At 39.1% G+C, this 15,910-nt stretch overlaps 1 protein-coding gene and 1 long non-coding RNA gene across 2 annotated transcripts; one reads left to right on the top strand and one right to left on the bottom strand.

The window, feature by feature from the left end:
* Window positions 1–7,539: 7,539 nt before the first annotated feature.
* On the bottom strand, window positions 7,540–10,960 carry LOC141443812 (uncharacterized). Its single transcript, XR_012453073.1, has 2 exons — window positions 10,636–10,960; window positions 7,540–7,762 (listed from the first exon to the last, which is right to left on the bottom strand). It is a non-coding gene; the product is annotated as an uncharacterized lncRNA (long non-coding RNA).
* A 973-nt stretch (window positions 10,961–11,933) lies between these two features.
* LOC141443855 (uncharacterized) lies at window positions 11,934–15,350 on the top strand. Its single transcript, XM_074109219.1, has 3 exons — window positions 11,934–12,150; window positions 12,410–13,409; window positions 15,221–15,350. Exons 1-2 carry the CDS (start codon window positions 12,027–12,029, stop codon window positions 13,399–13,401), a joined length of 1,116 nt encoding a protein of 371 aa, XP_073965320.1. The 5' UTR covers window positions 11,934–12,026; the 3' UTR covers window positions 13,402–13,409; window positions 15,221–15,350.
* Window positions 15,351–15,910: the final 560 nt, after the last annotated feature.

The following is a 15,910-nucleotide window of genomic DNA, read 5'->3' as shown; positions in this document are numbered from 1 at the left end:
TGTATATTTAAGGGGTTTGCTCCTGGTTAGCTCATGAGCAATGTCCCGTTAGATGGCGCTGTTATCAATAGTTCCTTTTTTCAGGTTTTTTTCGTAAATTATGAAGAATTATTTCACCAAAAACTAATGGCGGGAGTATCTAAGCGTAACCGATTTTTTGACCCCACACTCGAAATGAAATATTCCGCCAAAGCCGCAAACGAGGTGCTTTACTTTGAACGTCAATTGCGGCCGTATACGGACACTAGGAGCTCACGCACACACTCAAATAGACAGCGCCAGCTAGCGAAAGTCTATTGCGACACTTAGCTACCCGATCGGGGTACTCCTTCGAGTAATATTCACATTTTTTTATCGAGTCACGAAATTTTGTACCAACTGTACTTTACTCGAAAATTTTACTACGACCTATAAAATCTATAAGTATTTTATTGATAATTAGAAGCAGGGTCTTGGATAACTGTTCGCATATTATAATACGAGCCAAACGCCTTTCAAGTGTTCATTATATGTGTACGATAAATTGAGAAATTACCGAGATTCTGACCACGGTTTCTTGTCTTGGTTGATGGTCTTGCTACTATTCAGGTTATATTTATAGTTACTTTTCGTAGTTACTACCATGCTAAAGTGGTCATGGTCGTCGGTTGAAAATCAGTAGCAAATCTACAGGACGAGTTTCTTGGGAAAATAGTGCGGATGTTTGTCCTTACCTTCCACGCCGCAGAGCTGGAGTTTGGAATTCGTAGTTGGCAATAGAGAGTGCTGCCACCAGGGCTCTTAGTCACCTTGTACGACACGCACAGGAATGCACAGGCAATCAAGTTTATCAAGGGCATCCGTAAGGCCAAAGTCCCTTAAGACACTGTTACACATGCTCTTTAGTAGCAAGAAAGCATGCTACTATTGAGCAAATGCTAGCTAGTAGCATGTGTGAACAGGACATGCTACTATCGAGCATGCTTATTAGTGGCAAGCTCGAGAGAGGGTGGAAGGGGGAAAGGTATTAAGCAAGTGTGAACGCGTTTGCTTCAGTCCAGTAACGAGCATGTGTAACAGTGCCTTTAGACATACCTAATATTTTATGAACAGTGCTTCGTGTAAGCTCTTTCTATCAAAAGAGGTAATAAAAACCATACAGAGTTTACTATCCTAATTATCATCATCATCATCACTCAATTTCTGTGGTAAGACTTTTGGTAGAGAATTAGTAATCATAAGCTGCTAATATCAATTATTAATAAGTTGCTAACCATGAAAAGAGTTGACGAAGAGTTTATCTAGGCTTCTGCATCTGGATTTCTCAGTTCGTATATATAATTACTAGCTTAATCCCGCGGCTTCGCTCCCGCTGAAGAAAAAAATCTACTCTGTAGTGTAGGTATTCGAATTAAAAAAAAAAACTTCTTGCACCTCTGCGATCCTCAAGGAATACGTTTGCCAAATCTCATGCATTTTTAGGCCATGTTTTGCCTTTATAGGTATAAATAAATACTTACGAAATACTTACATAACAGCAAAAGTTCACCCACTCGCCGATAACTGGTATCAAATTGCGGTAAAAAATTATCCCGTGCTAATTTTGTACCTACTTATCTCTATAAATTGATTTTGTTAGGATATCATAACCGATGATTTGGCACAATCAGCAGAAGACTACGAGCAGTTCCAAAATCATCTACACTCCCTTTGTTACCTTCGAGTCGAAAACAGTTGTCGATTCGTATCATATAACTACCTATTGTAAGTATTATCTGCTAGGATTTTTCCGATCCAGCAGGTGTAGTCGTGCGTACTGGATTATTGGCAGTGTTTCCTTTGGATGTTCGTGCGATGGAACTATTGCGTTTTTTTTTGCATTAGTTCCTTTACAAGACTTGAAGGAAAAACTGCGTTTATTTTTTAGCCTTTGTTCCTTTCGCAGTAGCATCTTCAGTTCTTGCAAAGGTACAAAGGCGGAAAAATCCCGCAGTTCTTTCTTCAAGGTCTTGTGAAGGAACTAGAACTACCGCAAATAATCCGTCGTACTTGCAGACTACGGGCACGTTCAGTTTAGCTGACACGTCATCATCGGAGACAGATGTTGCATCAAACCTAATTCGAAGCAGTCAAGCTCATAGGTAGCTGAACAGTTTGATACTTTGTCACAGCAAGCTACAGTGCTAAAATGAGCATTTCTAAAAACGTTTGTACATTTGATTTGCGACTCCGATTTGGGTAAAAATTTGCAGGTAGATAGAGTGAATCGTTCACTCTGAGTTTAAATAACATAGTCTCCCGAAATGTCCCAATTATGGAAAGTTCCTTTTTTGTTACCGCAAATCCATAGTTTTGGTAACAAAAAAGGAAATTTCCATACAAACCAATTGGACATTTTGAGAGACTATGTTATTACGGCTCAGTATCGTTCACTCTACATACCTGCAAATTTTTATCACAAATAGGAGTCGCAAATCAAATGTACAAACTTTATTTAGAAATGCTCAAATAGTTTTACATGTCCTCAAATACTAAGAGTAAAAAGGGAATGTCTTTACTTTGCTACTTTTTGAGCGCTCTTTGCCTGTAGTATCTACGGCTAACTAGTCTGGTTGACCGGGCAGGGGGTATAATTAATTTGTAATTTTCCCGCTGGTACAGTAAATTCATATCCCAATAATCATGCCAATTATTATGCATTATAAATCAAGTAAGTATTTGGAAACAATATATTTTTAGACACGAGTAATATTTACCTCGACGTTTCGGCAACATTACAGTGGCCGTGGTCACGGGTAGACTGAAGTGTGGGGTGACAAATAAAAATGACCAAGTGCGGGTAGTTCGAAGGACTCGCGCTGCTAGGCAGACTTGACACCCCACACTTCAGTCTACTCGTGACCACGGCCACTGTAATGTTGCCGAAACGTCGAGGTAAATATTACTCGTGTGTGTTAGCGTGATAAGTCCTGTGCGTGGTATTTTGATTAATTTCAGTTTCTTTTAATTATTTTGTTGCTCTATTCCTCTCATCTGATCGAGCACCGAGCAGGCTGCAATTACCAGGCCCATCACTGCCGTTCCGCCTGTGACAGTTGCAGTTCTACCATACAATCTTTTCTTTGGGGTAAGTAAAATGCAGTACGTCGCATTAGACAGCGTTTCAGAATAATTATCAGGATCAGGGGGTCAGGTCTGCTAGTGAACAACGTCGGCATTAGATTCAGCTAATACTTTGAGAACAAAAAAAAGGTATAAACTTTGTGATACAAGTTAAATATGCCCGCTGTCCAGTCAATCAACAAGCCAACCGTACCACTAGCAAATAAAATTTTTTGAGCTTGACTGTTAGTCAGTATCTAGAACCTACAGTATTTAATTTTGCCCTAGGTTTCTCTGCTGTCAACCGTGCGGCACAGTTAGATCTATGTGATACGTTCCTACATAATATAATAACATGCAGTACACGCCCTCCTCCACCTCCCTCCTCCTACATGAAATAATATATATATATCACACAATACCTAATAATAGTTATATAGTAGGTATTTGTGACAGCTAGTTGAGCTTGTGTGACATATACTATACATACATAATAACATATTGTTTTACATGGAAGAGAAAGAGAGCGGGCGTGTATGTAAACTTATTGTATAGATATTTATATGAGGTTCCGCAAATTAACAAGTTATCTGTCCCGAAGCAATGTGCAGCGTTCTTTTGACACGTCGCCATAGTAATGATAAGGTAATATAATATCCCCGTAGCAATTTTCATTGTTTATCTAAATGCGGTTCAAGAATAAAAATAATTATTATAATGTATGTAATAAAGTTTATTATTTATCGAAAGAACAACTCCATTATTTACATCACTGGTCATATGGCACATGTGCCTCATGGACGTACCAGTAAAGCCACGCATCAAGAGTCAAGGAACCTGGTAACACCGAAATTACTCAATTATTCAAGTATTTATTTCGTTCATCTCTATCCACTCAGGACAAGATAGATATACAATCGAATCAATCAAAAATATCACATATTATTACACGTCTTTCTAGGTCAGAATAAAAGTATGTGAAACACATTTTTGAAGCGTTATATTATACTACACCTCGTTGTTCCGGGGGGTCAATAGTTTGAGCGGCCCATTTAGTGAACGACATGTCATCGTCTACTAAAAGTACAATTTATATGATATTGGAAAATTGTAATGGTAGGTGTCCGTTATCTCACTCCATATCTCGGTAATGCTGTATGCGGCATCCTATAACGCCATAGCCCACTCCATGTGAATTACTGTCCGGATCTGGCAACTGTAGAGGCCTGTCCGCTAGCACATCCTTATAGTGTATTAGGGGATAGACCTCCAAAATTCTGCTCATCTCATCTATATTAGATATGTTGGCTGTGGTCACATGCCTTTCAAATGACCGGGTCCAGATGGGTTCGTGATCGAAAATCTGAACAAGCTATTACAATAATAAGTACCTTTATTTCGGACAATATGGCCCAGATTTTACGATGTAAACATTTCAGTCAAGCATATTGAGTGATTTTGAAAATTGACAAATTTGAAATTTGGGACACTAGATTGGATGAAAATAAATGTACAGCCAATAAGACAGTTTTGACCAACCTAACTTCTATACTTACTTAGTGCCTATAATATAATGCAAACTCAAAATGAAACATTATTATGATGCCACTATAATGAAAGCAGTGACGTGAAAGATACAATTTGTAAGCGGAGATTTTATAAAACTAGCTACTAGCCGCGTGCACCTACCATGCAATAGTCCTAAATACAAAAGTCAAGGTACCACAAGCTTAAAAATATATAATTTGTAATAATAGTTACACATAATTAAAAAAAAGTAAGCTCACAATAAAAATTTATCAATATATGAACATATACAATTCTTCTGATTTTGGTTCTTGATTCTGGGTATCTGTATGCGAGATTGTCATTTTACACGAGTTTCCTTTTCTTCAGTAAGGCAACCTGACAGTTCAGTAGCAATGACACTCGAAAAAGAACGCCATACTACCTACTACAGTTAAATCGCGGCCGGCTCAGTCAAGAATGTCTCTAAAGCTAGACGTGAGCAAAGTCTAAACATGAGTGATATTATTATCGATGTCGATAGTCTTAGTCATCCTGTGACATAGAGCATAACACTAACTCGTTTGTTAAAAAAATTGAACGTATAATAATTCTACTATTTTTCTACTACATGTTTATGTTTCACGCAGAAGAAGATTAAAACTATCGCGAAAAGACTTGCGCTAGCACGTTACTAGTGACAAAACAATAAATAAGTTTCGGAATAAGATGTCAAGTAAATATCGATCTATGCGATCTCCAGGGTGAGACAGCTTTGAAGTTGAGTGTCATACTTCCTGGCGGTGACATGGTGTCGCATGGAATTCACTCACATCAAAAAATGTAGGTACATGAAAAAAATTTTTAACAAAAAATGGAACCGACTATAAAAAAAACTAAAAAAAAAATCTACTAGTTTGAAGTACTTTCTGGCGGGGGCTATCTTTTTCACTATGAAGCAGTAGACTTTTCAAATTTCTTGTAAATCAGAAAAAATGATCGAAATTGTACGCTATAGTTAAAAAAATAAAAAATGAACGTGCAGGTTCTGAAGCGCTTATACAAGGTGCCTATTGGGATTCCGATAGATTGGGATTCCGATTTTTTCTCATAAAAAATTCGACTGCTTCATAGTAAAATAGATAGCGCCCGCCAGAAAGTATCTTTATTACTACCGGTGTACTACTATTACGGGTAGTACTATTATTAGTAGTGGTTAGTAGTACTTTTTGACGACCAGATGGCCTTGTGGTTAGAGAACCTGACTACGAAGCTTGAGGTCCCGGGTTCGATTCCCGTGTCGGAGCAGATATTTGTATGAAAAATACGAATGTTGGTTCTCGGGTCTTGGGTATTTAATATGTATTTAAGTATGTATCTATCTATATAATTATATTTATCCGTTGCTTAGTACCCATAACACAAGCTTTGCTAAGCTTACTTTGGGACTAGGTCAATTGGTGTGAATTGTCCCGTGATTATTACGGGTAGTAATTTTTTTGAAACTAGCGCACAAATTCGTAAATTCTTCGTACATTTTTTGATGTTAGTTTGAATTCCATGTGACAATATGTCACCGCCAGGAAGTAAGGCACGAAGTTGATTATGATATATACTTGTGTGGTACATACTATGAAATGAAATTTATATTTCTTCATAACTTAAACGTAACCGGCGATTTTTTGATTTTTCTACTCTTCGTGCCATAAGAGCTATCTGCAAACTAAAATTCAAGTTACATACATAAACACAATTTAAAATCCTTCAATTATTGGTCGTTCCTTTTCTGTTATAAATAGAAGACTATTTTTTAGTACCATAAAACCGTCCAATTTTGCCCTTTATATTTATTTTGCCCGCGGAGTTAAATATAAGCTGTAACAAAAAGGCCTTGGCAGGATAAAAAGGTCAAGTTCGAGTCGGACTCGTACATACGAAGGGATCCGTAAGTACAATGTTTTTAAAACAGTTCACTAATAAAATAAGTTTTAGCAACGCCTAGTAACCAAAAACGCTGAAAAAAAAACACGTTTCTTGTATGACAACTCCATTTATTTTTTAATTTTAATTACTTTATTATTAGTATTTGTTGTTATGGAGGCCACAGTAATACCTACATAATCTGTCAACATTTCAAGTGTCTAGCACACACAAACATGTATGCCTAAATGGGGTAGGCAAAGCACACGAAACGTTACAGCTTCGGAGCCACTTTTAGCAATTTTAGGTTTTAAGTTTGACAAAAACAGTACAATAGTGACAGGTTGCTAGCCTGTGGCCTACGGTCCTCAGTCGCCTCTTACAACATCCACGGAAGAAATGGAGAGGTCTAATTCTAACCCGACATCACACGGGTAGCTATTACAGCTCAAGAGATAAAGCCCTGTGACAGACGGATGGACAGACAGACAGACAAACAGCAGAGTCTCAGCAATAGGGTCCCGTTGGCCTAACCTTAAAAACTAAATAATAGTTACGAACCAGTAGAAGACAGACAGACAGACAGACACAGACAGACAGCAGAGTCTCAGCAATAGGGTCCCGTTGGCACCCTTTGGGTACGGAACCCTAAAAAGGAGAAGTAACTCCCGTCAGGAATAAAGAAATATTCCAATATCGAGGGAAAAGAAAAGATTTATTCGTGACAACAGGGAAAAAAAATATACAAAAATGATTTAGAAATGTGCATGTCACAAAGTGGTCACAAATCAGTCAATTTTATTTTATTTCAGATATTTAAAAAAAATGACAACTTGGGCAAAGTTATCTCAAAGGTCAAAGTTGTACGGTCTTATAGTACTTTATATATATGTACCCCTATTATCTCATCATCTGAAATTACTGTAGTTTCATTCAACAAATAAAAACTACATACCTGTTGCTATTCTTGTTTTTAGAAGCTCCACTAAAATTTCCACCCACGGAACGCTAAAAGAAAAATGCCTACGAAGACTATTTCGTTGTGTACATCATATTTATTTAGAACAAACTTTTTAACACAGCGTTAATAAATAAATCAAACATAGCTAATCAGTCAGATATTCCTTAATTTTTTGCATATCAACATTAAACGTTTCTTCTTTTCTTCACCTTGAATATTGCATGACAGCACCTAGGCTACTTCAGCAATATAATGATTCCAGGCAAAGTTATATGCAGTTAGTGAGCATTGAATCTGAAAGGAATTGTGCATTAATAAATACAGAAATAGTATTAGCAGACAGACTATAAGATACCTAGGTGGACGAATAAAATTGACCGATGCCTTTTAGTTACAGCATAAGGACGAAAATCAGACTATCAGTAGGTAAATTCCCTAATGTACATACTGTTGCACGCAACTCTGTCCGCGTAGAATTCTTTTATAGCTATTCCGCGGGAATTATGCGATTAAAAAAAAAACTACCCTATGTTTTTCTACGGGGCTCAAACTATCTGTATCCCAAATTTCATCCTAATCGGTTCAACGATTTAGACGTGAAAAGGTAATAAAGAAATAAACAAACAGACTAACAAACTTTCGCATTTATAATATGAGTGGGATTATTCTTATTTTAAGTCATCATCATCATCATCATCATCGGCCTATCTTAGCCCACTACTGGACATAGGCGTCTCCAATTGCACGCCACTGAGCACGACCCTCGGCCACTCTCATCCAGTTACTGTCAGCTACCCAGTGAAAATCATCACTCCACCTAGTCTGAGGGCGTCCCACGCCACGCTAGGCTTATACTCGTTTACCCTAGCAGTTATCGGTTCTTCGGCTGATATGGCCGGCCCACTGCCACTTCAGTTTGCTTCAGTTTTAAGTAATCCTATAGAAATAGACGGACGGACAGCGTAATATCAAATTATCTGAACTAAGTCTTTGTGACAAAGTTTCTCCATGTCTTTCATTGAATAAAGTTAGAATTCGGCAGCGATGACATACGACTATCATCATCACCATCATCATCGTCATTAAGATCGGTTTGTGAACAATACTTATCTTTTTCAAAATATCCTGATATTAAATTTAGATTTTTGCTATTCCTTTCTGCCTGCATGTCAAATTTACAGAGATTAGTGATATGGAGATAGAGTTGTAAAATTAAATATATAACATTGAATACTATGATACCTACCTGGGTATTAAAAATAAACTGGCCAAGTGCGAGTCGGATTCGTGCACGAAGTGTTCCGTACCATTATCTATACAACATTAGACATTAGCAAAAAAAAAACGGCCAGAAAAACAAGTTTTTTGTATGGAAGCCCCCCTTAAATATTTGTTTTATTTTAATTATTTATTTATTTTTAAAGTAATTATACATCTAAATATTCTGTGAATATTTCAAGCGTCTACCTGTTGCCGTTATTAACATCATGCAAAAAACGGTAAAACAATCACGTTTGTTGTATGGGAGCCACCCTTAAATATTTATTTTATTCTGGTTTGAGTATTTGTTGTTATAGCGGCCACAGTAATACATAATCTGTAAAAATTTCAAGTGTCTAACTATTACGACTCAAGAGATAGAGCCCTGTGACAGACGGACGGACAGACAGACAGACAGACAGCGGAGTCTCAGCAATAGGGTTCCGTTGGCACTTTTTAGGTACGGAACCCTAAAAACTAAATAATAGTTACGAACCAGTAGAATTTTATGTAGGTACATAATAAATCCCATTTTTTCCTTATCTTAAATTTCAGCTTTTTAGGATAAAAGGTTTGGTGTGTGCGTTGGTAAACAATCATTAAAAAAATAGGACAATGAATTTAGTGTTCACTTCGAAACACAGACAGACAGACAGACGGACAGACAGATGGACAGATCAACAGACGGACGGACGGATGAGCCGACGGAAAGACATGTACGCATAAAATTAACAACCTGTGTCACTCCTAACAGAGACAAATCTAACGATACCTCTTCTGATCTCTCTATCTCCTAACATGAGCTATTTCCCAAGACTCTGCTTCTAATTATCAATAAAATACTTATAAATTTTAAAGGTCGTAGTAAAGTTTTCGTCTAAAGTACAGTTGGTACAACTTTATTCACCATCATCATCATCATCATCATCTCAGCCGTAGGACGTCCACTGTTGGACATAGGCCTCCCCCCAGTTGCTTCGGCTGGCAGCGGCCTGCATCCACCGTGAACCTGCGGCTTTAACCAGGTCATCCGTCCATCTTGTTGGTGGACGTCCTACGCTGCGCTTGCCGATCCGCGGCCTCCACTCGAGAACTTTTCGGCCCCAACGGCCATCCGCTCTCCGTGCTATATGGCCCGCCCATTGCCACTTCAACGAGCTGATTCGCTTGGCTATGTCGGTGACCCTTGTTCTTCTACGTATCTCCTCATTTCTGATTCGGTCCCGTAGAGAAACCCCAAGCATAGCTCTCTCCATAGCTCGCTGAGCAACTCTGAGCCTATTTATAAGGCCTAAAGTAAAGCACCACATCTCGGATCCATATGTCATCACTGGAGAATGATGTAGTGTTCACTTCGAAACACAGACGGACAGACAGATGGACGGATCGACAGACGGACGGACGGATGGGCCGACGGAAAGATACACAGACAGACTCACATACGCATAAAATTAACAACCTGTGTCACTCCTAACAAAGACTTATTTTCTTGTCTCTGCTCTTGTCTTGTTGTTTGTTAAGATGCATCAAGGCCTTGTTGCATAGCGTGCGAAAGAAATGCCCATACATACGCTCCAAAACCATAACCCCTGCCGTTTCTCACACTTATAAATAAAATAAAAAATCTTGAATCACTTCATAATAGAGTACATACTATACATACTCGTACATATGCAGACAGACGGTGGGAAGCGACTTACTTCTATGGAGTGAAAATGTTCACGACGCTACTAAGAGTTAGGGAAATTTGGTATGTTTTCGTAGTAGGTTGCTGCAGACCACAAGTTTGGTACACACGATAAGCCATACTTTGGCCACCCAGTAGGAATGAAATTCTTACAGCCCTGCCTCTGGTGTTCTTGTAACAAATATTAATGTTTCTGACAAAAATGATAAAATTAACATACCCGTGTATCCAATTTTTTCATCATCAAATCGTACATACATAAATAGTTTAAGAGTTGCACTCTTGCTAATTTCCTCTCGTCCGCCAACTTTTTGACTTCTTGATTTGTGTTCAAACCATAATTATTCAAACATAATTGCTTTTGAATATCAATCTCATTGACTTGACGTTGTGACAAAAATGTATTATAATGACGTTTAAATTTTACTTATCTAGCCAGTTATAATAATAAAAAAGGTACGAAAACTACTTCGATTGTGAAAACCTTTTTATTCACCGAGCCTAGATTTAGCGGCCGTAAAAATGCCGTGATATGTAGGAATTTATTTGAGCCTCACTGTAAAACTTGATATTCATACATACACATGCAATGTATGTTGAATGTAGACCTTATTTTTTAACTAATTAGTTTAGTGATTACACCTAGCACCTTTTATTGTGAGAATAAATATGCTTTATATAAATTAGTGGCGCTACTGTCTACGTAAGAGTAAATAACTAATATCTGTTCAGAATTTGTAAGTTGAATTTAAACCACTTGTCCTAGATCGAAGCACCGCATTATAATGTATGTAAAGTATGCAATGTTATAATTTTTGCCGAGGACTGGGTCTGTTACTTAAATAATTATTATTTTAAATGACAATTTTAAAAGTAACTTACCTATTTTTCGTCTTACTTATAGTTTGCGTCCTTGCATTAATCAGAAATAATAGTTTAGGCGTTTCAACTTCCGAAAATAACAGATTTAAAAACAAAAAAAAGTAAATACTAGACTCAGAAACTTGAACTTGATCTCTCAGTGATCTCATGCTTTCTTCATTTAGTTGTCGTATTATCTGAGCCAAAGGTGATGGTCACGTGACCACACGAAATAGTCGATACCTATTTACAATAGTTTGATTTTGTGACATTGACTCACGCACCCATATAAGATGTCACTACATGCTCGCTGCGAACACTGTCAGTTGTACTCATACAATGGTAAAATGCATCAAAATTTACTGCATCACGCTGCACTTTTGATGCAATAAAGTTACTTTTTTTTGGATTTTGCTTGAGAGCATATCCATAATTTACTATTCTCAAAAAATCCTCTAAGAAAACATGTCCGTGGAAGCTATGCGGGTGTCCGTAGGTTTGTATGGAAGAGCAACCCCTTAACCTACAGGTGACTATGCACGCTTAAAAGACACTCAACTGACTTAAACGGAAGTGAAGTTGACTGTGAACTGGTTTATCCCCACCACCACCACCGACTAGGGGATGGGGTGAGTCGCCATTCTAAGCTCATTCCTTTTTCGTGCACGGTGACGACAGCACGCGTCCCCAATAAGTTTGCAGTTTTTTCTAGCACCTTATAATTAAAATTTTAATAAATCTGAAGTTATAATGCCAAAACGAAGTGCGGAAGAAAAGATCGAGCGTTACGAACGCAAAATTAAAAAATTACGTAAACGCGATATCGGACGACATCGCCGTATACGCACTATATCAGATTCTTCGAATAATGAGGGTAAGCATATTTTATTTTCATATTATAACGACTCGCCGACTCACGAGCCTAAGATTATGTTTCGTTAGCACATGTAGTTTTTACATACGTTATCAGCTTTCATCAGAACAGGCCGTGAGCCTTGTTTGTTGAAATAATAACCTTCATCAGGACAGGCCGAGAGCCTAGTTCGTTGAAACAAAATTCTTCATCAGAATAGGCCGGGAGCCTCGTTCGTTGAAGTAATTCACTTTTCTAAGCCTATAAATATTCATTTTAGGTGCCGAAGATGTCGACCAACCTGGCCCGAACCTTATCGCTAACGCGAACGATGGCGGGAACGCTTCAGGGCAGAGTCCTGCACCATCGATCACAGGGCCTGAGCCAATGCCAGAGCCCGACCCTACGCCGGAACCTGAGCCCGCACTGGAGCCGGTCGAGCCACCGGTCTTAGAGGCAGTTTTGACGGAACAAAATCCGAACGGTGAAACTGCGGAACCAGAATTGGACCCGGAATTATTAGATGCCCTCGGTGAGTCCACTAGTGATACTCCAGAGTTTGGAGAAAAAATTCACGAGAGTTTAGCTAAATTGTGGCTTCCTCTACTCGTCAAAGGCCTGCCTAAAGATAAGAAAGAAACAATGTTGAAGGAGTATTTAATCCCCGACAACTGTAGGCTCCTGCAAGCGCCTAAACTAAACGCAGAGATTTCAGCGGCAGTTATAGACTCTGTGAGAAACAGAGATAAGATCCTGGTAGCTCACCAACAGCAACTCGGGTCGGGGATAACGGCAATTAACAGAGCGCTTAATATTCTCCTAAATGGGGAGGACAAGAAAAGCGCCATCCAACATCTTAGCAATGCCTGCCGTATACTCTCAGATTTGCACACCATAAATACGAATAGCCGCATAAAGCTCATTACACCAAACCTGGATAAGAACTTCCTTCACGTAGTTCAAGATTCCGTAAGAGACGAAACTCTGTTCGGAAACAAACTTTCAGAAAAGATCAAGGCAGCCAAAGCTATCGAACGACAGGGTCTGCAAATCAAAAAGCCCAATCCGAAACCGTCCAGCTCTCAGTCCACCAGCAACCGCTCTTCGAATTCGGGAAACTGGTCCGGCCCACCCCGGTACCCTTCAAACCGAGGCAACCGTGGCGGGAAGAAAATGACACCACAGAGCCGCCGTCCATATCAGAGCTTGACGCACCAGCAGCCAGCGCCGAAGCCGGCAGCAGCAAACAAGCCTCGTGCCCCGGCGCCGTAGGGACTCAGGTACATGCAGGCAGAATTAAGAACTTTTTTAATTGTTGGACGAAAATTTGCTCCAACTCGGTAATCTTAGATTGGATACAAAATGGTCTTTACATACCTTTTTGCAAGGACGTTCGTCAAACAAACGTCCCTTGCAATACCTTTTCAGAATTAGAGCACCAGGAAATGTCAACTGCGATTCAAAAACTCGTTGACTTAGGTGCCGTAAAAGAATGCCTTCCAAGTAGAGACCAGTTTGTCTCCAAAATATTCCTTGCCCCTAAGACAAACGGCAGCAAGCGCTTCATATTAAATTTGAAACCGTTAAATAAATATGTTTCAAAGTTTCATTTCAAGATGGAAGATTACCGTACAGCGGCAAAGTTAATACCTCAAAACGGATACTTAGCCACAATTGATCTAAAAGAAGCCTACCTACTAATTCCAATTCATACTGAACACAGAAAATATTTAAGATTTCAATTTAAGAGAAACACTCAGACCACGACTTATGAGTTCACGTCAATGCCTTATGGCCTGTCCGTGGCTCCTAGGGTGTTCACTAAGATTATGAGAGAAGTCATATCTCATTTGAGAAGGGCGGGCTTTAATTCGGTAGTCTACCTAGATGATATCCTCTGCATTGGCAACAGTTATGAGGATTGCAAATCTAACGTAGATGAAACTTTGAAACTATTACAGTGTCTAGGGTTTGTCATAAATTTTGAGAAAAGTTCGCTCCAGCCTAAGCAAATTTGTAAATTCTTAGGGTTCCTCTTTGACACTAAGAATCTAACTGTTTCCCTCCCGGATAATAAACGCAACACTATTGCGCAATTGGTTCAGAAGTTTACTGATCTACCCACATGTACTATTCGAGAATTTGCTCAATTGATCGGTAATCTAATTGCAGCGTGCCCGGCTGTCCAATACGGTTGGTTGTACACCAAGTTATTGGAACGCCAAAAATATCTCGCGTTACTAGAAAACCAGAATTATGAGAGTAAGATTAACTTACATAGTATTATCCTCGAGGATCTTACTTGGTGGGTCAATAACATTAAAACAACATCGCATCCAATGCGAAACGCCAATTATAAAATTGAAATCTACACAGACGCTTCACGAACCGGCTGGGGCGCAGTTCGCGAAGATGAACGCGCTCACGGGGGGTGGTCAGTTAGTGAACGTAATCACCATATAAATTATCTGGAACTATTAGCAATCTTTCTCGGACTCAAGAGTTTAGCATCTAAAGAAACCAATTGCGCGATACTATTGCGGGTAGATAACACTACAGCCATTAGCTATATAAACCGTATGGGCGGAATACAATTCCCCCACTTAAACGAGATTGCTAGACAAATTTGGCAATGGTGCGAGAAGCGAAATATTTGGATTTACGCGTCATACGTCAATACTAAAGAAAACCGGGCTGACGCTGAATCTAGGATTATAAATCCGGACACCGAATGGGAACTCTCCGCTACCAGCTTTCAATTCATTGTGTCACAGTTCGGGCAACCAAACATAGACTTATTCGCTTCTCGTACCAATGCCAAGTGTACGAAATTTGTTTCTTGGCGACCGGATCCAGATGCAATGGCTGTAGATGCTTTTACTATTAGCTGGGCTGGATGTTATTTTTACGCATTCCCCCCGTTTTCCATAATACTAAATTGTTTAAGAAAAATAATGGATGACAAGGCACACGGAATACTTGTTTTCCCTTACTGGCCTTCTCAGCCGTGGTTCCCCCTGCTACAAGGGTTATTAGCGTCCGACATCTTGTTCTTGCGCCCTGATAAGAATCTTTTACGATCACATTCCAGAGAACACCATCCTCTTCATGCGAGCCTTACCCTGGGTGTCGCGAGGCTCTCCGGCAAGCTTTCTCCCAAAGATGCCCACCAGAGGCCCTTGACCTCATGCTAGCATCGCTCTCCGATAGCACGGTAAAACAGTACAATGTCACATATAAAGCATGGTGGCGGTTTTGTGACGGCAGAAATATTAATCCTTTTGAACCATCCGTATCCCCATTTTTATCTTTTTTAACGGACCAGTTCAGTGGCGGCTGCTCGTACGGAAGTCTCAATTCTCATAGATCCGCGCTGTCATTACTTCTCGGAAACAAAATTGGTTCAGACGAACGAGTAAGTAGATTGCTAAAAGGAGCTTATAAACTAAAGCCAACAGTTCCCAAGTATACACAGACCTGGGACCCTCAACGCGTTTTAAATCACGTTGCAGAATGGCATCCCAACACATCTTTGAATCTGGACAAAATTACAAAGAAATTAGCAATTTTATTAGCACTTTGTACAGCCCATAGAGTACAAACCTTATCATTAATTAAATTAGAAAATATATCATTTTCTCAAAATAACGCTAAGATCATAATTACAGATATAATAAAGACTTCCGCCCCAGGCCGTGAGCAACCTGTACTCCTAATACCATTTTTCTTAGAAAATGTCAATATTTGCCCAGCTACCGCTTTAAAAGATTATATTTCTGTC

The sequence above is a fragment of the Choristoneura fumiferana genome, chromosome 28, assembly GCF_025370935.1.
Source record: "Choristoneura fumiferana chromosome 28, NRCan_CFum_1, whole genome shotgun sequence".
In the NCBI taxonomy this organism is placed as follows: Eukaryota; Metazoa; Arthropoda; class Insecta; order Lepidoptera; family Tortricidae; genus Choristoneura; species Choristoneura fumiferana.
This window is presented reverse-complemented; position numbering and strand designations above follow the sequence as displayed.